The following is a 27,532-nucleotide window of genomic DNA, read 5'->3' as shown; positions in this document are numbered from 1 at the left end:
CTTTGGCATTTTCCTCCTAGAACTTTCTTGTAGAGTGGTATAAAATGTTAAGTTGTTTTTTTTTTTTTTTACAGAAAAATAAGTATTTAAACCACAAATTAATTCCCCAAAGTATTAAATAACATACCAAAAACTTTATCAAATCTATTACATACACTAATGGGACAAAACCTTGTTGTGTATGTGCATAATAATTATATATACATTTTTAGCTTAGTTAAGTTAGTGCTTCAAACTTATCATGGAAGCTTTACAAAAAATCCAAATGCACAATTGCAGAATTACTAGAATTTGTCACACTATTTGTAGAATTTAACAATGTATACAATACATTGCGTTTAAAAACCTCTGCCTGAATATGCAAACTGATGACTCATTTTAGTATTTTTGAATAGTTTGCAAAAAGACAGAATTTTATACAATTACACAGTAAGTCACTTTCCAGATTTCATGGAATTAAGAACTGAATATAATGATAATTATCCCCTATATGAAAACACATCTACTAGTAAAAACAGTGGCATCATGCACATCAGAAACTAAAACGCAGTATGAAAATCCAACAGCAAAATGTCATGTCCTTTCAGTTGCACTGAACATGTCATTCATTCCAAAGCAGCATTACTGTAGTGAGCAAGCTCTAAAATAAGACTTATTTTTGTCTATGTAGTGTGATACATAGATAGAGTGTGCTCAACCATTAAACAAGGAATCCTTGTGTTCAAATGCTTCACATCAGGGGATTCCATCCAGGTTCCTCTTCCCACAGAGAGCTTAAGAAATTTTACAGCTGTTTCTTGTACAGTTTTTTGGTGGGCTCTGTGGTGGACGGAAGATTTTAGCCTTCTTTAAGCTGTTCCTTTTATTGATGTTGCTGGATGTGAGAGAGTACGAGCGTCCATGCATCATCCTGGCATTAAGGCCGTTTGCCATGGAGAAAGATTTGAGATGGCTTCTTAAGGCAACAGGGAGAGGGAGCTTGTCAACAAGATGCACAGGGGTACAGGAGACTATGGCACGGCAACAAAGGTCTTGCAGACTCAGTACTTAAAAATAGACAGAAAATTCACATTATAATAGCATGCTTTTGTCAGCCACATGGTAGTAGCATACCCAGCACCCTGCACACACTCCGTACTTCCAGGATGAATTCTCATTTCTTCTCCCGTACCCTTCCCCACATACACATGATCCAAAAAAATCTGCTGCTTCTGTTTCCTATTGATGGCTTAATACTTCGATGACTGAGCATGCACGTTTTAGGAAAGATATGTTATTCCCTACAAAAGCAAGAACAGGTTATGCCTGCAGATAGGTATTTTCTGTTTAGAAAGCAAATTGTACAGGATTCCCAAGTCTTCTGTTTTGATGTTTTTGCATCATGGTTAAAGTTTCTGAAAATTATTTTATATTCATGAACCATAAACCTTAGCTAGGACTAAATTTACACATTTTCAGTGTACATCGCTTACCCTTGTTCGGCCTCCAGAGCCTGTCCATTCCATGCCTCATCAATACTATTCTTGCTAACTCAGTAAAGGACTCTGTAATATTGAAATTGCAAAGCGGACTGACTTCAAAAAAAGTCATGCCCAGCCTCTCAGCATAGGCTTGTGCTTGTTCAGTAGACACTTGACGCTTGAAGGCTAAGTGAAGGCGATTTCCAACCAGGATTTTTGGTACACCAGGAGCATGCTGAGCAAAGAGAAGCAATAAAAAATTAATAGTTTGCCTTCCATTTTCCCCTTCCCTCAATTAAAACAAACAAAAGCTTTTTCAGGATTTAAAGACTAAGTGGCAGGCTGGACCAGATGACATCTGGAGGTCCCTTCCAGCTTAAATTATTCTATGATTCTCTGATCTAAAAACATCCCTTCCTCGGAGAAGATAGGCTTGCACAGATGATATGGCAAATCTACAGCAAGAGTGGGACTACAATTTGAAATCTTTGTCCTCCATATGCTTTCCATCAACACCTTTATAGAAATCAGACACTTCAGCTGATATGTTTCCAACTTTCTAAAATTGCAAGCATAGAAGGAAAACTGTAAACTTGGCATCTTGCATAACTCTGTAGTAAGCACTGCCTGCAAATGCCAGTAAAAACAGTAGAAAATATAAGCAGTCGGTCTTAGTCATCTGTTACAGACTAGTGACACTCTGGGATTGTACCTTACCTCATCTATTTCTTTTATCCATCGATCGATTCCATCAAATGACCAACGATTTGTAATATCATACACTAGTATCACTCCCTGTATTAAAAAAAGAAAAAATAATTGTAAGTTTAACAGAGGCATAACACAGACAATACTATCTGTAAATTCCCCAATTCTGAAATAATCTTGCAAGATGCCGAGCAACTTCTCAGTGGAGCAGAACCTCAGCATCCTGTGAAACCAAGCCCCATCTCCCTGTGGAAATCACAAATCAGCTGAAGGGCAGAAACCATGACTTACTTTTGGGGTCTAATGTATTGGTAAATATTTCTTTTTATACTGGGCAATTTTGTTCGATCATACACACATCACAAGCCATAGCAAATTTTGGCCACAATTGGTAGCTTGAAGATTCAATGCTCTGTGCAATTCTGCAACTAACAGATGCAACCCCTCAGAACCAATACATGTCATGAACTATAGCAATATTTTGACGTTAGAAGCTATAGTGACTTTCAGTATGTCTGTCTTTTTTTTTTTTAAGGTAATTTCCTTACCAGTCATTACATTTCATCACAGTTTAGACTATGTTTGTATTTTTCACATTACTCTTGACAGTTTTATGTTCTCAATTTCTCCTACTTGGCACACAGTTTTAAAAAGTAGTATTGGCATAGCGTTCACATGCTGAAAGTAAGATAACGTGCTTAAGTTATTGAGGTAACCAACAAGACGGCATAAGAACGTATATCACTGTATTCTACCTCCTGACTCAATTTCAATCTCATGGATTTCCCCTCCCCAAAAGAAAACCCTGCCCCTCGTGATTTCCCATGTTTCATGTTATCTTCAGACTATTACTGAATCTGCATGCAATCTACAGGTGAGCTAACAGAAGCCATCACGATGGTTTGCTAACTCAGCTTTCATTTGTCCAACAACCATTACTCATGACTGGGAAAGTTGTACTTTGCTTACCTGAGCACCTCTTGAGTAAGACCGAAATATGGTGCAGAATCTCCCTTGCCCTGATGTATCCCTAAACGACATAAATTACATATATTTTTAAAAGAAGTAGGTGGCCTCCTATGTTAAGAGTTCAGCTAGATTAACTCCTCTGTACTGATCGATATCAGCTCTTCTTCCATTAGTCCTGCAGTACAGTCACTAATGCAATAAGAGCTCTTCTCGCTCTCAGCAGTTTTCCCCCGCTGGCACTCTGCCCTTTCCTCTACCTTTCTCAGATTTCTCAGGATAAGAGAACAAGAACTTCAAACTTTATTCTTGTGATTGCCCTTGGAAAACAAAGGCTACTACTCAAGTGTACATATACCACTAGACTTTGCATTTAGTTCAGCTTGAATAAAGATTTTGTTTACACAGCAAAAGAAAAGTGGGAGGAAACAATAGCTATCACCAAGGAAAATAATGGAAAAACAGTAAATTCTTGATTACAGCAGCAATAGTTCACGGTGAGTCTACTATGATGAAGGCATGCCTACAGTGTCATAGGCAGCACAGATTATTAGAAAGGCATGCGCGCACACACACACACACACACACACAAAATTAAAATCACTGCATAAAGCATTTGGAAGCAAAATCAAATTTATAGTGAAGAACATGGTAAGAGGCAAAATTCCATAGACTTTCTGAGGTAGATCACAGATCTTCAGATGCAAGGCACATATTTCTATATATGGTCAACTGTAGAAGCATTTCCAATCTGTTATTTTAATGAGTCCAAAGAACATCCTTGCCCTTCACAAAAAGAATTAAAACATGTCCTTCCTGGCTGCTTCTCAGATAAGCTTTATGTGGTAATTTTGCTAAACTGTATAAAGTGGAAGACAGAAGAAGAAGAATAAAGTAGGTGAACAAAATATCAAGTAATCAAGACACCAGATGGCAGAGCATTGTTATCCATCATTGCATTTAACATTTGAAACATTATTTTGAAAATCATAAAGGCAAAAACAACCAATGAAGAAGAAATTAAAAATAACCTAGCCTTGACACACAGGCATGTAACTCCAGTAATTAAAATTTCAAACAAAAATAAACACCAAAAATAATTTTAAAGACGGAACTGGCACAGGATTGTTTCTGTCTAGGAGGAAAAGGATATAATCGTAATAACAATTAATTTTCACCTCCAATTCTCTACTCTATCTGAACCCTGCTTGTTCCTAGAACCTGTCTCTGATTTATCTAGATTATGGTTCCTCAAAAATCACGCTTCATCTTCTTCCTGTCCTGCACTGACTTTACCTCTCCTTCTTCTGTGCCATGAGTTTAGGGAAAGAGGAAAATAACGGATTTAAAAGGCAATAATGTTGCTGCATTTTTCAAGTTGCACTGCTTGTTGAGTATTTCTAAACAAATCAGAAGATGGCCATCTGTAAATAATCTTAACACAAAAGCACCCTGACAGACCAAATGTTTGACCCTACAAGAAAAGCATTTGTTGATTTGTTGTAAAATGATTTTGTTCTCGACATGTTTTTGTAAAGATCAAAGCACATCAGATTGCATATCAATTAAATTATATGAACAATAATGCCACCTTTTTTTTTTTATATACTGTGATTATTTAGTCGACAATTACTACAAATAATTTGAGTAAAGGGATGTTGCTATACTCATGGTTCTCATTACCAGTATATTTCATAATCTTTGAAGGCACTTTGAATCTATCTTTATGGCACTTGTAATCTTTTGGGCCTTTCTTCTGCATCTGTCATGTAGAGAAACTGTAGGGTCCCCCATTTTACATGAAACAGATGCAAAATGGAGGTAAACAAAAAGCGTGACTTACTCAAAGGGCTAGCTGCCTGGCTCACTCTTCTTCAGTTGACTAAATATTTCTGAAGCACAAGGGAGAAATCCTGCCCTGAAGAGTTGCGTTTTTGTGTCTTTGAAATATAAATTATGAGGAAAGGTGGAGCACATACTTACCAGAGCTGTAGCTTTATTCGTCTGCCATCCAGAAGAATCGTTGTAGTTTTATAATCTATACCTGTGGGGAAGAGAGTCATGCAAATTTTAGAGCAGCTTGCAGGTGTACAATATACACACAGTCAGTTACAGATTTCAAAGAAGCTGACCTTAAAAAAAGGTATTTGAAAGGGATTTGTCATTAGTACTCTATGAAGTGCACATGGATAAGAACAACCTGTTCATATAAAGTTACAAAGACCATTCATATTACTTAAGCTTGGTCCATTCAGAGAAAATGTCTCAGGCTCCCTTCAGGTTGATAAATGATCTGTTTTATTCATTATCATGACAATAGATATGCTTAAAGAGTTTTATCTCTTTTCAACAAAAGAAAGTAGAACTAGGTTTTTGCCTTTTCTCTCATACATAAGAGAAGACTAAAGGCTAATTGCAGACTAAATGCTGTTCTCTGTGTTCCCTAGCTTTACTGCCTGTATTATTTCTTCCTTCCTCATCATCTCTGACTCATAGACAGCTCTTATATCAGATACATGCATCCTCCTCTTATAAAAAAGCAGCAGATGGTGCAAGAAGTGGCTTGCCTTTTGTCCTCCAGCCTTTCCCATTCCCATTGATAACAGCCTTCTCCGCCCAAAAGACCTATGCAGTTGGTGTCTGGAAGAACACAGGCAGGTTCCATTTATTCCTTCCCATAACATGTCCAGGCCTTGCGGTTGAGCTACAATAGCTCTTTTAGATGCGCTGAAGTAGTACTGCAGTGTTTTAAGAGAAGTATGTATTTTAAGTATGTATACATACTTACACATAAAACACACCTACACACATATAACAGCTCACATCTTTACTGTACATTTTGTAGTCTTTGCAAACAACCTTCAGTGCTGTATATATTACCATTTTACTGCTAACCTGACATGCCCCAGGAAGCAATTAAACTATGTAAAAATACGCTCCAGTCTAGCATTACAGTTTCCTTGGGCAAGATGGGTGCGTTAGTTTCAATTAGATTAGGTAAAACTAATCAGAAGCAGTTGCGTAGCTGCAGTTGACCCCTGAAAATATCCACCACCATGCTAGGGTCAGTGGCTTTGAACACTGTGCTTCAGTCCTGCATCCACAAATTGCATAATTATAAGCATTAAAAGAAAGACAGGCCTTTATTTTATTAAATGTTATTTAAAGAGTATGCATTCAGTATTCACACTGTGCAGCCAAGCAACACAGTTTCACTGGTATATGTGTGTTTTCTCACGTTTTCTTTGCTGTGTCATAGCTAACTTCTTGAATTGAACGTTTTGTTCATAGAGTTCTCCAAATGAAGTTTAAAAAGACATGGAAACTAGCTCTGAAAAACGTACTGAGATATAATGAGACTTGTACACTGAAAAAGGGAGACAAAAAGGGAGCATAAGTAAAACAAGGGGGTAAGAAAAACACACTGAGGTGGAAAAACAAATGCATGCAGAAGAGTTCCCTAATTACTACTTAATATTAATCTTCAGCACACCTTTACCAAAGGAACAGGGATGACAGTGCTGAAGATGATTCTGTAAGTTTAAGATTCATTATTGTGGATGGCACCACCATCCAGAACAAAAAAAGTTAATCTATATAGCAGTGTTTGTATTGATAAACATAACAACTGCTTACCAATAAGATTTCTTTTTTCCCCTGTAATTAAGGGACAAAGAGAGGTTTGAAAGTTTAATAACAGAATGTATCAATTCCTTATCTCGCTCTCTCAAAGAAAGAGTATAGCATAGCACGGCACATGAACAACAAATGAAAATCTGTCTCAGCTGCAAGCACAACTCTGGGGAGATACCTGCCACGCAGCAGATTTGCCCTCTTTGCCTGAAAAACCCTTTGGTCACCAAGTTAACAAACTGGATTTCCTGTCGCTCCTCCAGTACAGTATTACAGAATCACAGAATCAGTAGGTTGGAAAGGACCTTCAAGATCATCAAGTCCAACCATTAATCCAGCGCCACCATGTCCCCTAAACCATGTCCTGAAGCGCCACATCCACACGTTTTTTGAACACTTCCAGAGATGGCGACTCCACCACCTCCCTGGGCAGCCTGTGCCAATGTCTGACCACCCTCTCAGTGAAGAAATTTTTCCTAATATCGAGTCTAAACCTCCCCTAGCGCAACTTGGGGCCATTTCCTCTTGTCCTATTGCTAGTTACTTGAGAGAAGAGGCCAACACCCTCGTCGCCACAACCCCCTTTCAGGTAGTTGTAGAGAGCGATAAGGTCTCCCCTCAGCCTCCTCTTCTCCAGACTAAACACCCCCAGTTCCCTCAGCCGCTCTCCATAAGACTTGTGCTCCAGACCCCTCACCAGCTTCGTTGCCCTTCTCTGGACACGCTCCAGCACCTCAACATCCTTCTTGTAGTGAGGGGACCAACACTGAACACAGGATTCGAGGTGCGGCCTCACCAGTGCCGAGTACAGGGGCACGATCCCTGCCCTGCTCCTGCTGGCCACACTAGTGCTGATACAGGCCAGGACGCTGTTGGCCTTCTTGGCCACCTGGGCACAGTGCCGGCTCATGTTCAGCCGGCTGTCAACCAGCACCCCCAGGTCCCTTTCCGCCGGGCTGCTCTCCAGCCACTCCTCCCCAAGCCTGTAGTGCTGCATGGGGTTGTTGTGACCCAAGTGCAGGACCCTGCACTTGGCCTTATTAAACCTCATACAGTTGACCTCAGCCCATCGATCCAGCCTGTCCAGATCCCTCTCCAGAGCCCTCCTACCCTCCAGCAGATCAACACTCCCACCCAAGCACAACACTCCCACTTAGCACTATTGCTAAGTGCTGCTATCAGTTGTGATGAAGAGTCCCCAAAGCAGTCCCTGAGAGTCAGTTACTTCCATCTTTGTGAACAAAAAATAAGTTTAAAACCCTCTGGCATAATAAGCAGACAGAGAAAAGGATGCCTTTCCCACCTCCTTTTCCACAAGGAAAGGAGTTTGTGAGGCTAGGCCTGGAATAAAGAACAGATGTTAAATTACCAAGCAGAAGTTACTGCAAGGTAACAGTTGTCAGCTGAGTCAGCTCCCCCGGTAGCCACAGGCAAAGAAAAGAGATGCTTCATTTCTGCTGCTTCTAAAATCTGCACGCACTAAACTGCTCAAATGGCATTTGTCACATGTAAAATATTATCCGAGATAAAAAAAATTCAGCTCATTTTATGAAAACAACCAGAAATTTAAGTTCAGTAAGTTATAATCACAAGACACTACTCTCTGAAATGAAGTGTGGATGCACTACCCCAGGAAATGCTCCCCTAGTTACTAATCAGGCGAACTTCTTGCCCAGAGAGCAGTGCACCATTACCCACTGCAGCTTTCTCCAGGTTTTAGTCTCAAGAAAACTCATTTGTACAAAACTGTCACCAATTGCTCCTCCAGAACAGACACGGGAATACTCTGAAAGCTTGTATTACACAGCACGATAGCATCAATGCCTTTTTTTTTCTAGGATACCCATTGTAAATAGATACTAAAGCATACAATGAAACAAGGTCTTTACCTCTAGTACAAATAACCTCACTTTTCTAATATCCTGGCTTCTTGCATGCAAAAATTTTCATTTGTAGATTAAATAGCTAGTAGTCAAAAACTTTCACAGCAATATTGGAACAGGCTGCCCAGAGAGGTGTTCATCGCTGGAGGTGTTCAAAATCCATGTAGACGTGGCACTTCGGGCCATGGTTTAGAGGGCATGGTGGTGTTGGGTTGACGGTTGGACTTGATGATCTTGAAGGTCTTTTTCCAACCTTAATAATTCCGTGATTCTGTGAATATTAGCAAATCGTTTTTACTTGTGTATTGTATTTGCTGATATTATTAGTAGAGTTAAACCAGCTTTCAACTTTGTAAGTTGAAAGAGATTTTAAAACAACAATTTGGAAGGATAGTTGCACTGCAGTGCTATTAATTAAAAATATTTTTATTTACGAATTTATTTGACTTATTACACAGTTTATGCCATTTCTAGCAGCAGTAGCAACTGCTAAACATCTGCCCAATTTGAAAGCCAAGAAAAACAGAGGAGTGTTAAGTCACCTTGCCATAGCCCTACAGAAATAGGTATCTGCAGTTCCGAGAGCGAGGGCATTTCTTAGACAACTCCTCTCGACTTCTCTTTCTTGTTACTAAGACCTTGGTAAAGACCAGAGAGATGATAGAAAGCAAGCTTAAGAAGCAGTCTTGCTGTGATATGAAGACCAGGTAAAAGTAAGAAGATGAGGAACATAGAGACACTGTGATGGTACATTTTTAAGATGCCACTTTGAAAAAGTCTTGGGACACTGAACAGACTATGAATTTTTTTGTGCACTGAAAGAACAAGTTTCATCATTTCAGAAATTCTTGAAAACATAAAACATGCAGAACAAACCCTGCGTAGCACTATGTAACTCATTCCAGCATCCTGTGCTACCACTGCTATTTCCCGCAGGGTGAAATACCTCCACTAGGTTCTCTAGTTAATGAAGAGGCACAGACCATGTTTAGCAAACACTGACACATCCCACACAGTCGACGGACATCCATCATTCTGTTAAAAGACATACCAAGCATAGAAAATTAGTATTGCATGGCTAGAGGACACACAGCTGAATAATCCTGTCACTGTGCTTTGCACCACAGACCATAATCTACTGCAAGTCGCTCATGTTTAGCCACACACATAATGCGAAATAATACTTTTTTTTTTTAATATGACATGCACAAGACAAGTCTGAAAAATATGCCATTACCAGCTGCTGTTTATGAAAGCATCTTATGGGTTTCTCAAAAGATTTTTGAAGAGATGGATTCAGAAACCTCCTTATTCTTCAGCTGTTATACAGATAGAAGCAGTTGATAATATAACCTGAACATCTCTGCAATTAGCATTTGCCATTCATTAAGAATCAAAACAAAAAGCGTTTTGCCATGAATCATCAGGAACAGCATGAAACCATAACGAGACCAACAGATGTGGATTGTGCTGTTGTAAAAATCAAATGTCCTTCCAGAACATTATTCAGTCATTTAGTAAAACAGAATAGCTTTGTTTGGACATACAACTAAAATGTGTCTCTATACAAGAAAGAGAAGGCAAAGGCTGCTAAATAAAAAAAAAAACAAACCAAACAAACTTTGAAGTGAACAAGAAAAACCTCCCAGTGCTTAATACTTTCACATGGATTTTTTTATGAACACTATTTACCTGAAGTCACAAATTGAAATTAAAGAACCTGAAACAAGCCACTGTCCTTGGCTGCAGGGTTTGGACTGCTTAAATCTAATTGATTTGTAACAGATTTCGTTCTTCTCAAACGCAAAATTAACAGATAGAAAACTGAAAGAAATATTATTGAACCCAGGAATGTAGTAAGATTGCCAAAACAGCATTCAGCTGTTTGGTAACAACTGCAGTGAATAGGAAGCCATCCTGTCTGCATCCATGCTTTGCAGCCATTACCACGCTATCACTTACGCTTCACTGACCACACTGCATTCATGTCAACACTGGTTATTTTAAGGCTTTCTGTGAATTTGTTTCACTTGAAGCTCAGAGTAGTGTATCAAAGTTTCAGGTTTTTGTGATGGCTCTCTTTAGGGCAGAATCCTTCAGTCATTTAAGTTGCTCATTTTGTGTTCCACCAAAGGCAACATTATTTACACCAAAAATTTTTCCTCTTAGGTTTAATAATTGAGATTCTGCTTTCAGAATTTATGATTTTTGCTTTGCAGCAGTGAAAAACACACTGACTCACCTGTATAAAATCTGAATGCAATGGACTACAGACCGACCATTGGTCATATCCTGATAATATGACATAAAGTAAAATTCAGATTTGTCCCTCAAATTTTTTCATAGGAATTGGAAGTTAACTTAATATTTTAATGATTTGGAGTTCTGCATTTGCTTTGGATCTGTGTTTCAACTTAGATAAGTTATAGAGAAGCGGGGAGAAAGAAAAACAGGAAAAAACCCAACCCAAGAGCTGTGCTTTACTGATTCAGCATGGAAAAATTTTTATTCAGTGGCACATTTGCCTTAGAAATGCTCCTAAAAACAACCCTCTTTATACCTGAGAAAGTACAGAACATATGACTTTGAACCTGGTGCACTGTTACATTTTACTTCATGAATACTACAAGAACTTCATTTTTTCATTGTTTTCACTTATTCCTCTTGATGTGTCCTGTCTTTGAAGTTTAAAGCATGTTGTTCCTTGTAGATAATTGATGTCAAATTAGCAGCTTTCAAATGCTATTAAAACAGATTCTAACTACTTTTAAATATATGCGTAAATAACAATAAAAAAATTCCAACTCCCTGCCTCCATAGCCTGACCACCTTCCAGAAATTTTAACATTAAACACCTTGTCCATCAATTTGTCCAAATTAACCATTCAATAACAGTTATCTCAGACACATACTAATGTCTCCTTCCCACTCTCTGTTTCTATGCCAATAACTATGTGTCTACAAATAAAAAAAAAAAAATATTCAGTAGGATTCTGGGCCTGTGTTTTACAAAGTCCACTGAAATCATCCTTCAGGTTCAAAGACTGTTGACTGCACTTCGAAAACACAGTTTTAGGTTTCAGAGAGTGCTTAAAACCATTTTCTCAGAGGCAGGATGAGAATTCAACAGTCCCATCAACTTCCCGCTTAAAGCTTCCTCAGCTATCTAGCTCTTCATATACATATTAAAATTAAGGTCTAACGTTTCTCTTCAGAACACGTTTCAAACTATTTCAAATACATATATTTGACAAGTGACAACTTCCAACTCCATTTATTGTTCCAAGCAAATGGACACACAGCATGCCTTTGATTCAAAATTCAACTAAGCTTTTATAAGCTAAGCCACGTGTTTTCAACATCATGCTGCAAAGATAGAAACTCTGCAATAAAATTGGACGGTATCTTTTGATATGTAAGCACAAAGGTCAGGTTACGCGACAGTCGTATTTGCCTTCCACTTGCCATTTCAGAATAATCACAATTTCCAAATTCCAGTCTTTTCCATCACGCTTAATTACTGCAATAAAAGCCATCTGTTTGAAAAGCACAGATTGCCTATTCAGATTGAAATAGAGACACTAAAATTTTAGATCTAAACTGTGTTCTTCACCTCATTAATCAAGCCAAAACCCACAATTACAAAGTCTCACAGATAATTTGCTCTTTTCAATGATGTGACAATTTTCCCATTTTTAAAAAGGAGCTATTTGTATCAGAAAGCTCAGCTTTATATTTAGCTTTGTTTGTGGTCACAGGCACATGCCAGTATCACAATCTATCCTGCAATACACCTGGTTTCCTTTAAATGTTTAAAGAAATTAAGTTTACAAGAAACTTACCCTTAAAAAAAAGTGCTCTTTAACAATTACACAGAAGCTTTAGAGAGTCACAAATTTTTAGGGCATCAGGTTAAAATCTGAAGATCTCAGAGGATGTCAAGTTGGCTCTAGTCCAGACTGTTGTTCTTAGAACCAAAGCAAATGGTATGGGAGTAAGAATTATGGCATACTTCCAATACTAATTTGAAAGCAAAATTAACGACTGAAATTCCAAAACCTGTATAGGCCCCAAAAAATTCATTAGTCAGACTGCTAATTTCAGAAGCAGTAACTGAATAAGTTTCTGTTCATTTTCTTACTATCAGCATTACTAAGTAAATAAGCCAGTACTTTGCATATTAAATTCACACCTTGCCCAAAAAGAACATGCAAAAAACTTAAGTACATGGGGTTTTTTTAATCATGCCTTAGCTTGCAGTATTTCTGCTAAGATGGGTAAATAAAAACTAAACATTCGAGGCAGATGACTTTTTGTAAAGAAAACTACTAGACAAAACTTTTAGCCAAACTAGTGAACGATGCATTTCCATTCACATTAAGAGGAAAGGAAATAAAGATCCTGAGATCATATTTCATTCTCCTCTGTTCTAACATTTACTTGTTGACAATGAAATAGCCTCTTTACAATCTAGGGCCTTAGAAATTTATTTTGCAAGAAGAAAGAGAACTGTTCCCATCCCCCAAGTGAGAAAGAAGCAACAGTTATGCACTTCAGTTCATCATTTCCTTTCTTCCATTCCAAAAGAAAAGGATATCAGAGGCATACGGTAAGCTTGTAAACTCAGATACTTACTACAAGTTGCAGCCAACATCCTCAGATGAAAGCTGCTATATATAAACATGTTATTGTTCATAAATAGTAGCACTGCAGGAAAAGGAAATGTTATTATTAGCATTGCTAAGAAAACAAAGTTCTTCCTTTATTTCAGCACACTTTATTACTAAAATTTGAAATACATTGGGAAGAGATTAATATATCAATCCCAGCAATCTCATAAACGAGAGACCTGTTTTTCCACAGATGTGAAAGAATCAAGCGAAACACAGAGCCTGGGCTGATCAGTGATCACCGAACACCTCTGGTGCCTGGCATCTAGATCCAACTGCTCATGCACAACACCGCAACTCAGGCTTCTGGCTAGAAAATTCACGTTAAAAGACAAGATCCTCAAAACTACTGACAGCTCTGGAGACGGACTGAGATGTTATTCTGTTATTGACTGGTAGCAATTATTAGCCAAAGGTTTGGGTTTTTTTAATAGTTATATCAAGCCAGTAACATCAGATTACAAGTTAAGAGTGAATGTGGATCGCTCAGTTCCATACACTGGAAAGCAACAGTCTTGGCAGAAGGCAACAAATATTAGCTTTACGATTTCCCTGCTTGTCTCTCCAAATCCTCTGCAACAGAACTCAACATAAAAAAAAGGAACATCAAGAAGTTCCCAGTTTATAGCCATTGTTATAAAACAGCAACAGTATTTTAAAACATCTCTTTTCTACTTAAGATTTGCATTTTATAAAAAGAATTGACCTCAACTTTTAGTCCATTTAGTATCAAAGTAAATATGACCATAACCTAGCACCTGTGAATTTGACTTAGAAATTAACCTCTACTATAAGTGGGGGGGGGAGTATTCTTTTCGTATACCATCTTCTCACTGCTGCTGTTCATCAATTCCCAGAAGTAAGAGCTGGATTGCAAGAAGCGTTCCTTTGCACTTATCAGGCATGTTGTTAACAAGCATCCTACCTTCGTAAAAAACTCAGTTAACATTATTTTCAAGGAGCATCAGCTCTCAAGGGCAGCCTCTCATTCACTTCATTCTCATTCATTCCTTCATTCATTCATTCTCAATCCCACCTCTACACTCCTTGCAATTAAATAAAGTTTCAAACATGATTCTTTGTGTCATCGTTGAGATACGCATGCACCCCAAGCAACAGCGATGATGCGGTGCTCTGCATATCCAAGTACAGTGAAGGGAAGCTTGGCCAGGCTATGACAACTGACCCCAAAAAAGTGGAATAAGATTTATGTAAGGTCCGATATTTGCAGTGCTTGTGGATATCTCCATGGTATAATAATTCTTTATGATAAAGCTTAATGGTGGGGCTCAAATCATCCTGGTGCATGAGGTAAAGACCAGGAGGCAGGTACGTATCTCTCACAAATTCTACAAACCGAGAAAGAAATGGGACGCAGCCATGCAGAGCTGGCCCTTACTTATGTCTTAAACACTAGGTTTGAATTATGGCCAGAATCTAGAAGGGAGAATAGCTTCAAAACTACCATAAAATATTAAAAGCAGATGCAATATTTCACTTTTTACAGTATTTTCCAAAAGAGAAGAATGACCTCTTATGTCTTGACACTTCATTAGCAATAAACCAGTTCAAAAATACTTGGCATGAGAAGAATGGCAAGAACATCCAGCCACTGTAATTCTGAGCTATAGGCCAAAGAGCTCACTGAGAAGAGTTGCAAACCTCTCCAAACCTTTCCTAGGCTTTAAATCAAGTCTCAAATAAATTATTCTAAAGAATTAAACCACCACTTTGAGTTAAGCATATCAATATAACATAACAATTAGAAAAATCAGAATTGTTTCATAAGCATATTCCTGTATATTCTGAAATTGTAAGTAATACTTACAACAAAAGGCAAGATACAACCTGGGCTTTCAAAAAACAATCCAAAAAACCTACTCCAGGATGCCATCAATGCTCCCAGAAGTCACAGCAGTATCTGTCCCCAAGGGCAGGAAATGAAAAAAAGAAAAAAGCGGGTACTTTTTGCACTCCGTGAAGCACTCCTTGTTAAAAGAGGAAAAAAAGATTAGTTGAAAAATAATTCTTTGAGCTGAACAAGTAATGAATTCTGTCATTATGATGAACTGAAGATCAAAGTGGGAATTCACAACAAGTAGGTGTAACTGCAATAAATTTGTTTTAAAGATGCCAGAATGCAAAATTCATATAATTATTGAAAGATTACCGTGGCTTAAAAGCTATCATCCAGAAAACATACAGCCATCATTCCTAAAGCACAGATACTTGAAAAGGAAGAGCTTTCAAACTAACCTCCAAACCAAGCAACAGAAGACCAGCTGCACTTCTTAAATTTGGAATTCCAAATGAAACACATGCTGCAGTGAAATGGGCTTTATAGATAATGTCACCGTTAACTCAAGGAATTCCTGAGTCATGAGATACCTTCAGGACATACACTTCCATTATAAAAATGAAGGAAATTAAGTCTGGCTTGGATGAAGCTTCCACTTCTCCCCTCTCCTCCTCCCCAGCTATTCCAGCATAAGAGTTGCCAAAGTTATAACTGTACTGCTTTTCCAGGACAAAAAATTAACACAAAATGCTAGCAAACAATCTTTGTTAGGCTTTAAAGAAGAAAGACAGACCATACATTACTGATACAAAGTGCTCGTTCCATTCATCATTTATTTGGTTTCAGTTTTCCAAGAAATTAAACTGATTTCAGGTGAATAGGATCAAAGGAAATTTCAGGTTAGAGCAAACTCAGGCGGCCATCTAGATCAACCTCCTGCCTAGAACAGGATCAGCTATGAGGTCTGGAGACTGAATAACCTCTCTGGGCAAGCTGTTCCACAGCTTGACTTGTCATGGTAAAAAAGCTTCCTCTTACCCATTCTGAACCTCTCTTGTTTCAACTTAAACCAGTTGTCTCTTACCCTCCCACCACATACAGAGCCTCACTCTGTCCTCTTGATGACCTCCTTGTGGGTACCGGGAGGCTGCTCTTAGGTTACCCCGCCAAAGGTCTCTCTTCTCCAGAGAGGTGACTCATTAGTCTGTGGCCAAACTTCATTTGAAGTTGTTAGACCTGCAGACTTTTCTTCACTTAAAAACTATGTAATTACTTTTCATGTAGTCTTCTGCATTGAACTAGCCTGTCTTGCAGATGTTGAGGGCAAATACAGTGTAGATTGATAAGCAAGTCTGCCTATAAAACTACTGTTCTCAAAGAGTACTGGATTAAACTCCTGTTTGGAGACAAAACCTAGAATTTATATGGAAAAATTATTACACCATGTGTATTCTTGGACTTTACAATCTTCGTGCTCCAAGACTAACACCATTCCGAAAGGAACTGTGCTTCTAGTCTGAACTGAAAAAGAAAATTGATTTAAAAGTTTAGATGTTAAGAACTTGTTTAGAATTCCATTTATCATGCTTCCATTTGATAAAGTATGTGTTCAAGTTAAACGACAATCTACTAATTCAGAAGTGGTTTGAAAACTCAGGGTTGTGCTTTATACAAACTCCACATATTTATGGAAGCAAATATACAGAAAGATGAGAAGAACAGAGTCCTGCCTGACTGAGATGATGCACTGCGTATAGGGATTGCTAAAACAATTAGAAATGTATGTATCCAGATATCCATGTTAAAAATTTTGCACCACAAGACTCTCCATGTACTGACTCAATCATTCCATTGAATGCATCAGCTACATGAGCCTTTTTTCCTCAGCCTAGTCTTGAGAGAATATTAAAAAGGCTGCCAGACCTGCTGGGTTTCTTCTGGGTTTTTCAGCTGGCAGTTTCATATTTCATGCACTTAAATATCCCATTTTAAGGCACTGCGTAAAGTTGTCTTGCAAACAAAGTATAAGGGCACAGGAGATACATTAACATATTGTTGTCCCTAAAATTTTGAAGGGATGAATTATTTTGATTCGAAACCTATGAACTAAAATACCCCTACACCCCTTTTTTTCTTTCTTTTAATTAAGCTGTTTTTTAAAAAATACTTTTCCCTTTCATCCAAATAGCTCATACTCTATGAAAACGGGCATATTAAACATACAATCCTCAAATACGCTTATGACTGCTCCTTCAATATATTCTGTCAGAGTACATAAGCATTCTTTGCTATTTCAGCTTTGCTGATGTGGGATTACAAGGAAACATATGCCGGTAAGGTCAGGGTAGGGCTCTTTGTGTGAAGCTGTAGCCCTGAGGAAAAATGAGAGCAATGGCAGGAGCACAGCAGTGAGTTACTGACAAGTTGTGCTCAGCATCCATAATATAAAAATGGGGAAAATAAAAAGGTAAAATCTGAATCATAAGCCTGGAACATACCACACAGTAAACAAATTATGGTTATTGAATACAAGTGATTGGGCTGCATTCGAAAGCGTGAAAGATCAGCTGCAATTCATCTAGGGCAAATGTGTGACTGCAGCTCACTTTTAAACGCTGTAAATGTAGAGGAGACGGAACATGTCACATCTGCACACACACGGGACACACAGAGTAACGGGAACTTTTTAATGAACAGGTTATCATCTTCTGATCCAAGAATGAAAGTACTTTTACAAAACACATTTCTCCAGAGTTTTGCATACCGAAGTACACTTAAAGAACATGCACTATTTTAACAAACACCACTAAAGCAGGTATTTATGGCATTGGGAGTTTATGTCATATGAAGCTGAGAGTCAAAAATCACTTATTGGGGGAAACTCTGGGTAGCTTGATTTTGCATCAGTCAACATCTTATTTTAAAGCTGTATTTTGGGGGGAGCTCATAGCAGTCCAGAAATGTCTCTACGCTAATAAGTACTGAATGTTTCAAAGGAAGTCACGGAACCCCACTTTCTCCAGCATAAGAGAAAAGAAATGCATATGCGTAGCAATATGGTTTCTTTATATAAATTAGGAAAAAGCCACAGAAAGTTGTAACTATAATTACTAAAAAAAGAATACACAGATTACCCATTTTCATAAATGAAGAAATTGCAAAGAATTCTAAATCTCCAAATACTGGGTTAGGAAGGTTGGAAGGCGCATGAGGGAAGCAGAGCTCAGAAAGTAGCCAGGTTTGCATGTTCTTCCTAACTAGGATCTCTCTTACCATTTTTAACACGGCACCAGGCAAAATGAGCTCAAGATGACACTTCTTATGTTCTTAACTTAGAAGCAAGTTACTTTTTAAAACACATGGAAATCTCCATCTCAGAAATTCTCAATCACAGTCACTCCACCTCTGCATATTAACTACCAGTTTCTACTTTGAAATCCAACATCCCACAACTAATTTTGATGTCCAAGATAACGCTGGAGTAACAGCCTTGGCTCTTCTGGCTTCCTCATGCTCACCAGCTATTGCTTAATCACCTCCATCTTCTGACACCACTTGTTGATCTCACACAGTGCTTTCAAATCAGCACCCTTCAATGGCAAATGCCACGCAACAAGGAAAAGTAGCTAAGCTGTTCTGTTGGCTTTCAGCTTAGCACAAGACTGTATCTCATGAACAATAAAGAGCTTTCCCTGCTTGACAACAAACGTGATTCCAAAATACTTAATCTTCACTGTTTGTAGGCCTACAAAACAGTAAAAAAAATACTGACTTGACAGAAATGTTTTTGTGTGCCTATAAGGGTGTTTTCTCTGCAAGGCCCTACCTGTCCTTCCCCCAGTTGGATCTCTGTCCTAGAGAAGATTCTCACCTTGCCTTGAGCACAGTTCAGAGATTTGGTTCAGCCAGGCTAAACAGTATATGAACCAGAATATGTTCCACTTCCTTAGAGATTTATAGCCTTTACCGTTCAGAAAACCCATGCCTCCTGTAAAAAATCACCCGTCAGATCCAGTAAGTCTCTGCTGAATACAGCACTTCTATTCCTTTTATCAATATGCAGAGTAACAGTCTAATTAACATATCAAACAAGAATGTAATTATACCAAAAGCAGGTATGCACCACATTAAAGCCTTAAGGCAGCAGTTCTTCAGTGCACTTTGTCACAGCTTGTTATTGACGATAATTTCTCTTTTCTGCTTATCCCACCCAGCAGAAAGAGGATACTCTCTTAAGATGCCACAAACTACTGTAAAGATGTGAGCAAGCTTTCTAGACCTTTAAACCCCCTCCACTCCTGGGCAGAAATGACATCCTAGCTGTAGTAACTAGCTTTCTAACTTTCCATAGATTTGAGTGACCATTTCAATATTTAAACAGCTGTTGTGAATACCAATATTTTTGTGGATTTTGCTCTGAGTAGGTACTAAATTACAGCCAATACTGACAGATGATTTTACCTTACCTTTCTGAAAGACTGGACATTTAATATACAGTATATGTTGATAAATGAGTGTTTGATCTGTAACAGCTTCACTTACCCGATGAACTGGCAGCTCAAACTGGCCTATTTGACTACTTAGCTTGCCCAGTTCATACTTCATATTACAACAGGTCAAGACATAAAAGAAAGGAACGATTATTTGCACAGATGCGTTCCTCTAGATCAACAGATTTATATGTGGATTGAAAAAAAGCATAGCAAGCTCAAACCAAATTTGTTTGCTATATTACATTTGAGATGATCCTTAAATAAAACCAGCATGACAAACACTAGCCCATGTCGAGTACTTTGTGTAAATATTGCATTAGTTTTGTATTTTCAGTCTCATATTGAACAAAATTTGGAAAAGTTGAGTAAAATGGGATACAAATAAAACTTTTTAAAGCTAGCCAGTTTCTAGTCTTAATCTCATTTTTCCATTCTTGTTTAGCTCCCAGAACAAAAACAAATTTACAGCAATATGTAAATGCAATTTAACCAACACATTGGATAAAACTGAATCCTGGCACAGGCAAACACAATTTTGGTTAGGTCAAAGCAGCTTAAAAGGACTCAATTACCTTGAAGTCTGACCACTTTTTAAAATAACCTAGACTTTGTCTTTCATGTTGCACACCTGTCTGGGTACCTCACAGTAATTTTGTTTTCACAGTCACCTTCCCACTCCCTCATATCTATCAAAAAAATGGAGGGGGGAAGACACCAGTAGCCCAAGGGAAACAGACAGGCAGCACGTAGTGCTACTGAATGAATACGCATGAGGAATACAAAGAAGAAAGTAAGCTATTGCTGTAGTCTCTTTTGCCACAACAATCTAAAGCATTACTTGTAGCAATAGGAGATACCAAATTCAGACAAGTGTGTGCAGGTTGGTTTCAGGCAGGAATCTGGAAAATAGTCGCATGATGGTAAGATTGCAAGGCTTCTTCATTCTGAAACTGTACAATACAGTAATATGCTTGATAAAAAAATAGGTGTTTTCTTTGTTTGGCCTTTTGTTGTTGTTCTTGAATAGGCCTTGTTAAGAAACATAAAGGGCAGTTATTGGAAAAGACTAAATAATCCGGTTTGAATATGTACACGTGCACACAGTTTTGATTCCCCGCCCCCATCCCGATATGGCTGGGTGAGGAGAGCTAAGAAGAGAAATAATTTAAGCTTACTGATTAAGTGGGTTTCAAAACCTCCCTGTAAGATGATCGAGCTTTTGACCTTCATGAAATTGTGAGACAGGAACATTTTTTGCCCATGAGATGGGTACGAGTACATCACACCTGAATTGCTAAGCAATAGTAAACCAAAGAAACATTATTACTATTAAAAGAAAGAAAAATGGCCGAGTAGAAGAAAGTCTGCAATAAAGCAAAACTAATTTTATGAAAGGTTTGAAAAAACATATGAAAAACCATACACTGCCAAGCAGGTCTAGGATTTCTATTGCTCCATTAAATCAAACAAGGTGAATACTCATTGTTTCAACAGATGGGCAAGATCAGCTAACAAACACGAACCCCAGCATCGACTGATCGACCTGATGGGAAACACTACGGTATCCTTTACCACACTGTTTATGAAGAATATGGAAAAAGAGGTAAAAAGGTGTCACTCGGTTATGCTGCCATGTATCGGGGAAGAAAGTGGGATACACTGAGGTGGGCAAACGTTAGCATGACAAGTTAACAGAAAAGTTAACATAAAGCTCCAAACTTGGGATTTGGGGATAGGGGAAAGGCACACAAATGGAACCAAAGAACAAAACCCATCTGAATTAGAGCATAAGGATGCTTGTGGTTTGGTTTTTTTGTTTTGTTTTGCTTTTTAAGCACAGAATGGAAGGTATCTGTCATAAGTAAGGCAAGAATAAAGCGAATCAGGTCAAGCCAGGATCCACATTTTCAGCTAACATGCCTCTCATAATTGACTGCCTATTACAAAGAATTGCTACTCCACAGTGCTATCACCTGGAAGAAACAAAATGCAGTTATAAGTGCTGGAAAACAGGGAAATGATTTCCATTTTTCTCTTTTAAAATCCGTGAAAGGGGAACAGCAAGTACAGAGAGCACAGCAATTTCTGTTTACTGAACTTTCTTCACATGCACTATCAATATACTCTTTCAGCAGTAAGCACAGCTCTTGTAAGGTAACACATTAAAGGGGTAGTCATTACTAATATATTTAGAGTAGGATCTATTACTGCTTTACAGACTCATCCCAAAATAGGTTAGATGCCCTATTTGAAGTAACTATTTCTTTCCACCAATGCCACGGAAGCCTACAGCAACAAGACAAGACACTAGATGTCTTGAAGGCACTTGAGCTTAGCATATGAAATCAAACCTCACCTGCTTTTCCTTGTACAAAAATGAAGTTTAAAGCCTTTTAAACTGAGATCAATGGGCATACAACTGGGTTTTAACAAAATTCAAGGTGGGGAAATGAATGCTTATTGAACATTTTAGGAAAAGTTACTTCATGGCAGCTAAGAGTGATCAATTTTTGCTCTCCTTGTGCTGTGAGATAAAGTCTAGTCTATTTATAGGCAAGGATAACTAACCTCAAAAGGTGTTTATTTACTCACAGACACTGGTGCTCAGCAACTTTAAATAACTCTTCTACTGGAGAAATCCTAATAGGATGGACTGAAGATTGTCCCTAAAAGCCAGTGCTGTGTGCAAAGAAATACAGAAATTTAATTATGTTGCCATTAGTTTCTATTGCAATTTTTAGATCACGTTGTGTTTAGGAAAATGTAATGGCTTCAAAATAAGTCCGTGATAAGCAACCCATCCTATTCATTACAATACTGTTAGGAAAACAAAACAATTTTATTTCTCTCTCCTGTCAGCCAAGTAACATTTTCAAAAAGACAGTTTTATCAAGACAGAACAGAGAAACTTAATATCAAATCTTTGTGGTAAGACTTTTACCTCCATTAGTTCTGCATTTGGTCTTGTTGGGGTGAGGGGAAGAAACCCACAGTCAGCTCACAAATCTAAGTCTTTTAATTTCTCATGTTAAAAATATTTCCTTTTGTTTCCTTATTTTAGTTAGGGCCCATCCCCTCCTCTTTACATCAGTTTTACACAAAAGAATGGCTTTGATCTGTGTATTAAGTTATGAGGAAGATGCCACCATGAACTCTAAGTTTGTCTGCTGGGATGTGAGCCGCTGACGACTATCCCAGTCTAAATGCTCCCTACGTGTAAGGGTAACCTGGCTTTCTCCATAAGGTTTGTTTGAGGTTGGGCCATCCAAGCTCCAGGCCTGTGTTGTAACCACTATAGCGATCAAGACAACCGCTTATTAACACCCAAAACTATTACACCAGGATCTTTTCTAGCATTCAGATAAGACAACCAATACCCCAGTGAACTTCTCAATCTAAGGACAGATAGAGTTTACAGGAAGACAACTGTAATATGAACTTAAGAGGATATGAAATGGTCGCTAGATGAGAAAGGATGAGCGGCCATTTGTCAGCTTAAACCTGATGTTCCTGCGAGAAAAGGAGTAGGTGTACACAAGTTTGAACAATTGTTCCTTTCAGTCCCTGTGTGAAGCAATCACACTGCAAGCATATTTTAGTATGAAAGTAAAACCAGAATCCAGATGAATAAATATCTATTAGTGCAAAACATCAAAACATTTGTCTACCTAGTGACAGCACATCTAAAGTATTATGTTCTATGCTTCTAGTCTAGAAGCAGTTATTTCCTCTGAATTTATTCTGATGAGAAATTAACAATGCTTAAAAGGAAAGTTTCTGCAATTCTCTTGAAGATCATTTTTGTGCTGTTTCTCTTACCAGGTTAGAGACCAAATGTGTCCAATCTACTGTAATTTCAGTTTTGAGCAAGATGTGGGAGAACTATAAAGGCAGGTTACGTGGACAAATAACCTTACTGCCTACCTGCCCATCCCCAGGATACCTGCTTTCTAAATTACCTCTATGAATCATGTTCACCAATGCATCTTCCACAGCAGTCCTTATTTTGTTATGTTCATAAAGCTTCTTCCCTTCCTCCTGCTGACCCAGAGCCCTTTGGTCATTAAGAAAAATTTGGAGACCACAAGATTGTACTCTTTCTTAATAGTTGAACTATGCCAAATGCTTTCAAACCATGGCTTGTGGACCAGCAGCAGCTTGCAGGGACTTTGATCACATGATGCTGGCTTTCCTTCCCATCTCCAGATTTCATATCATTTTTGTGTACTGACAAAAACAGTAAGAGACATGACTGCCGTATTTTCCTGGGTATGAGAAAGAAGACAGATTTATGTTTGAATAGTTAAGAAAGTGCCTGGGAAAAATTAATTTGTAGTTTATACAATTAAAGTTTGAGCCCCCAGAGTTGAGATGAGACAGTGACATAGCTGCACTTTATGTGCCTTCATGAACCTGACGGCTTAAAAAACCCAACACACCGCCCCTCAAAAAAACAACAAAAACACCCCCACACACTGCTCCAGTCAACTCTGAGTTTTATTTTATGTTCATTCTTCTCGTCTTCTTAACTGTCTTGATGCTGCTGAAGACAACAACCAACAAAAAGCCCCTTGATCCTTCCTTGCTGAGGAGTCCATCCTCACTCAGTCTTGCTTTGGTCTCTCTTAATATCCCCATGCGGTTCATTTAGATTCTCCTCATTCCCAAAGGAGGGGTCACATTCTGTTCAACACCTTGTCCTTTCCTGTATTTCTTTTACAATCAGTCTGTCTCTCTAGTTTTTTAAAGCATTGCAGCGCATCTTACTGATACCTCCTGTTGCTTAGCACAGTACAGAAACCTAACACTACACCAAACTAAAATTCTAACTTTTCTTCCTCAACTGTAATGCACTGCTGTCCTTTATCAACTTTTTCTCAACTCAGCTTTCCTACTTCTCAACATTTGTATTCCCACCTTCAGTTTACTGAACTTCAGCAGTGGGAGTAACCTCTTTCCTGTTGCAATAAACATCAAATTCTGTCTCTCTTGCATATACAAATTTAAACAACTGCCCAAATTCCCATGCTTCATCACATTAACTTGTTTGTTCTAATTTTCAAGGCCCTTCAGTACTCTTCCTCTCTCTCCTCAATTCCTCTTGACTTTTACCACACCAGCTCTCTCCTCTTCCACTGTAGTCTCAAAGCTATTCCCTTTCATCAAGCCCCACAACAAAGTTTTGCCAATGCAAAGCTTATACATGTGGCACATTTTGACAGGATCTATCACATCACTGCACTTTCTCTTTCCAATTCAGAGACCTAGCTGTCATTATGAAAGTGGTAGATCCTAGCCATTAAACTAAGGACTTGAAAACGGTGAAAAAGTCAATGTTTATTGAGCTTTTTAATCCAGTTAAATTAGAAAATGAGTCATAATACCAACAAGATGTTTAGCTCTATCCCTCTCCCTGCATCTCTATTTTCATAGTCCCTGAGCCTGCACAGATTCCTCACAGCTGCATCCTACACAGCCACGGTCAAATGATGTAGGAAAGGCTGAGGGGATACAGGCAGAGAAGGGATATCAGATACAGACCACCAAAGAAACTGGGCAGCTTACATGCAGTGTTCAAAAGTATTTCAAGTTTGATGTATTCAAGAATATTATAAATTGAAGAGTGAGAAAATATTTTTAATGAATTTTCACAGTTTAAATCCTTCCTTAAGTGAGACTAGACAGTATACTATGACTGTGTAAACACTGAGGCTCACTATGTACAAAAATTCTTAATTATGACACTGGTTGCACAAAATTAAAAATCAGATTATATTCCTTCCAGATTTTACTACTATGCCATCTGCTATATCTGCCCTCTGCCTGTAAATCATGTCCCTCTCTTCCGACATGCTCAACTTCTCAGGGGTTAAGAACTTCTTTCACTCTCCGTGAATCAGCGACCTTTGAGTAGCAGAGTTTGTGAGGCCCTGAATTACCATATTTGCCTAACCTTGTATAGTTCAGCTTGATAAATATCCCAGTGAAGAGACTACAATCCACGAAATAGTGCATAAAACTTATAAACCTGTACATAGACATTTTGGAGTTACTAGTAGTGATGAAGAACCTCCAAGCTGCATGTTAAGTACTTGCAAAAGAATATTTGTATTTCTTGGTTGTCAAGAAAGGTATTCACAGAGTTATAGTGTTAGCCACACAATTTAAATATTTTTAAGAGCAAAAACACAAGCATGACAAGGTTTACATGCAAAAGTCTGAAGTAAGACTGATGAGCTCGGGAGCTGGTCAAACATTCTCTCTCAGCTAAGACAAGACACATGGAAGACTAAAGCGCTCCTTTGGTGTAAGAATTTGTACACTAGATCATGTGTACAGGACAGAGCCAGGCTGGGCGCACTTTCTGTCCCTTTTCTCCAACCACCTGAGGAGCATGAAGAGTAAACACACTACAACACCCCAAAGAGTCATTTAGTAAAATTATTAAGCAAACATCTTAAAATGTGCATTGATGCCTTCAAGGTACATTCTGACTCATAAGCAATGGTACAGAGAGCTCTCCTCTTTCCTTCCAGTTCTTTGCCGTGAAGCAGTACTATGAACTCAACGTAATTAACAGATCCTAAGTCAATGAAAACCTTCCACAGCCTTATACTGGCAGTAAATTGAAGTAATCGGTAATTCGACACAATAATTTGCTTTTTAATATACTGCATGATAGATTTGCATGAGGGGAAAAAAAAAAAGTGAAACTAGAGTATGTTCCAGGCAAACAAGATCGGGGGAGTGAGAAGAGGAGAATGGAAGGGAAGGAAAGTAGACATTCCCCTTTCCTCAAGTCATTAGCTTAGTTTTAAATCAGTCTGCAATGTTCAAAACTCCCTATTCTGCAGACAGAATATAGCTGGCATGGATGACGCTCTTCACTCTTGCCCTTTAAAAAGCTTAAGTGAAAGAACATACTACAAACATGAACCTTGATCTTAAAGGGCAACTCTTCTGATAGGAAGAGCATGACAGTGGGAAAAAAAGGAGGGAAAAAAAAATCTCCTTTTCTTTTCTTTCAGTGAAAGAGAAACATCAACTACCTTAGCTGTTTAATAAAGACCCTTTACTGGAAAATAATTTTTATTACTATTTGCCTTTACTCACTGATGACAACAGAAAAATAACTGCTTAGGAAGATAAACCCTATCACCTTGATCAATACATTCTATGTATTATGACATTTCTCTTAAGCTAGAGCTCCAAAGACAGTTTTGCACATGAGATCCCCGCACGGGATTTTAAACCCTGACAACAGTTCCACCTCTTTTCTGAAAAACTACGTACGGCAAGCATCAGTCAGCATGCCTTCACCCGCGCCCTTTTTCTCCTTTGGTACTACCTGGGGGCTCCGGAAATCAGGCGGAACCTGCAAAAGCAGTTGTTTCCATCTGCTGGTCTCGCTGCACCGATTTCCCGGCCCGAGAAGCTGGCAGCGCTAGACCGCGGCCTCCCGCGCGGTCGGAGCCTGACCGCGGGCCGGGACCCCCGGAGCCTGGCGGGGACGGGCGCGGGGAGAGGCGCCTCGCCCCCCGAGGGAGGTGCAGCTTACCCATGTTGTACCCGTAGGGCGACTCGGAGGCCCCGTCTTGCAGGCTGGCCAGGATCTCCCCCTTGCCCACGTCGCTGTCCCCCACCAGCAGGAATTTCAGCAGGAAATCGTAGGCTTTCACCGGGCTTCCCACGTGGCTCATCCTCCTCAGCGCTCCCCCCAGCCTCCGCGACGGATCAGCTCCCGCGGTCCATCCCGCGGCCCGGGGGGGCCAGGTCACCGCGGTGGGCAGCGGCCCGGGGAGGCAGCGGCATGCCCGCCGCGTGCGGGGGGGGCGGCGGCGCGCTCCCGTCACGGCAGCGGGGGCAGCGCCCGCCGCGCCATCCCTCGCCGCGGCTGGACCGGGGAGGCGGCGGCGGGAAA

General features: G+C 39.0%; 1 protein-coding gene across 2 annotated transcripts; it reads right to left on the bottom strand.

Moving 5' to 3' along the window:
- Nucleotides 1-774: 774 nt before the first annotated feature.
- On the bottom strand, nt 775-27,311 carry RAB40B (RAB40B, member RAS oncogene family; the record flags this gene model as incomplete). 2 transcript variants are annotated; one of them, XM_082008169.1, is made up of 6 exons in its annotated part: nt 775-1,046; nt 1,473-1,695; nt 2,178-2,255; nt 3,138-3,198; nt 5,118-5,178; nt 27,170-27,311. In XM_082008169.1, 6 exons carry the CDS (start codon nt 27,309-27,311, stop codon nt 775-777), a joined length of 837 nt encoding a protein of 278 aa, XP_081864295.1. The 2 variants fall into 2 exon arrangements, with proteins under 2 accessions (XP_081864295.1, XP_081864296.1); XM_082008170.1 differs by having other exon boundaries at nt 1,473-1,638.
- Nucleotides 27,312-27,532: the final 221 nt, after the last annotated feature.

Source organism: Phaethon aethereus (genome assembly GCF_964289735.1).
Source record: "Phaethon aethereus genome assembly, chromosome: 18".
Taxonomy (NCBI): Eukaryota; Metazoa; Chordata; class Aves; order Phaethontiformes; family Phaethontidae; genus Phaethon; species Phaethon aethereus.
This window is presented reverse-complemented; position numbering and strand designations above follow the sequence as displayed.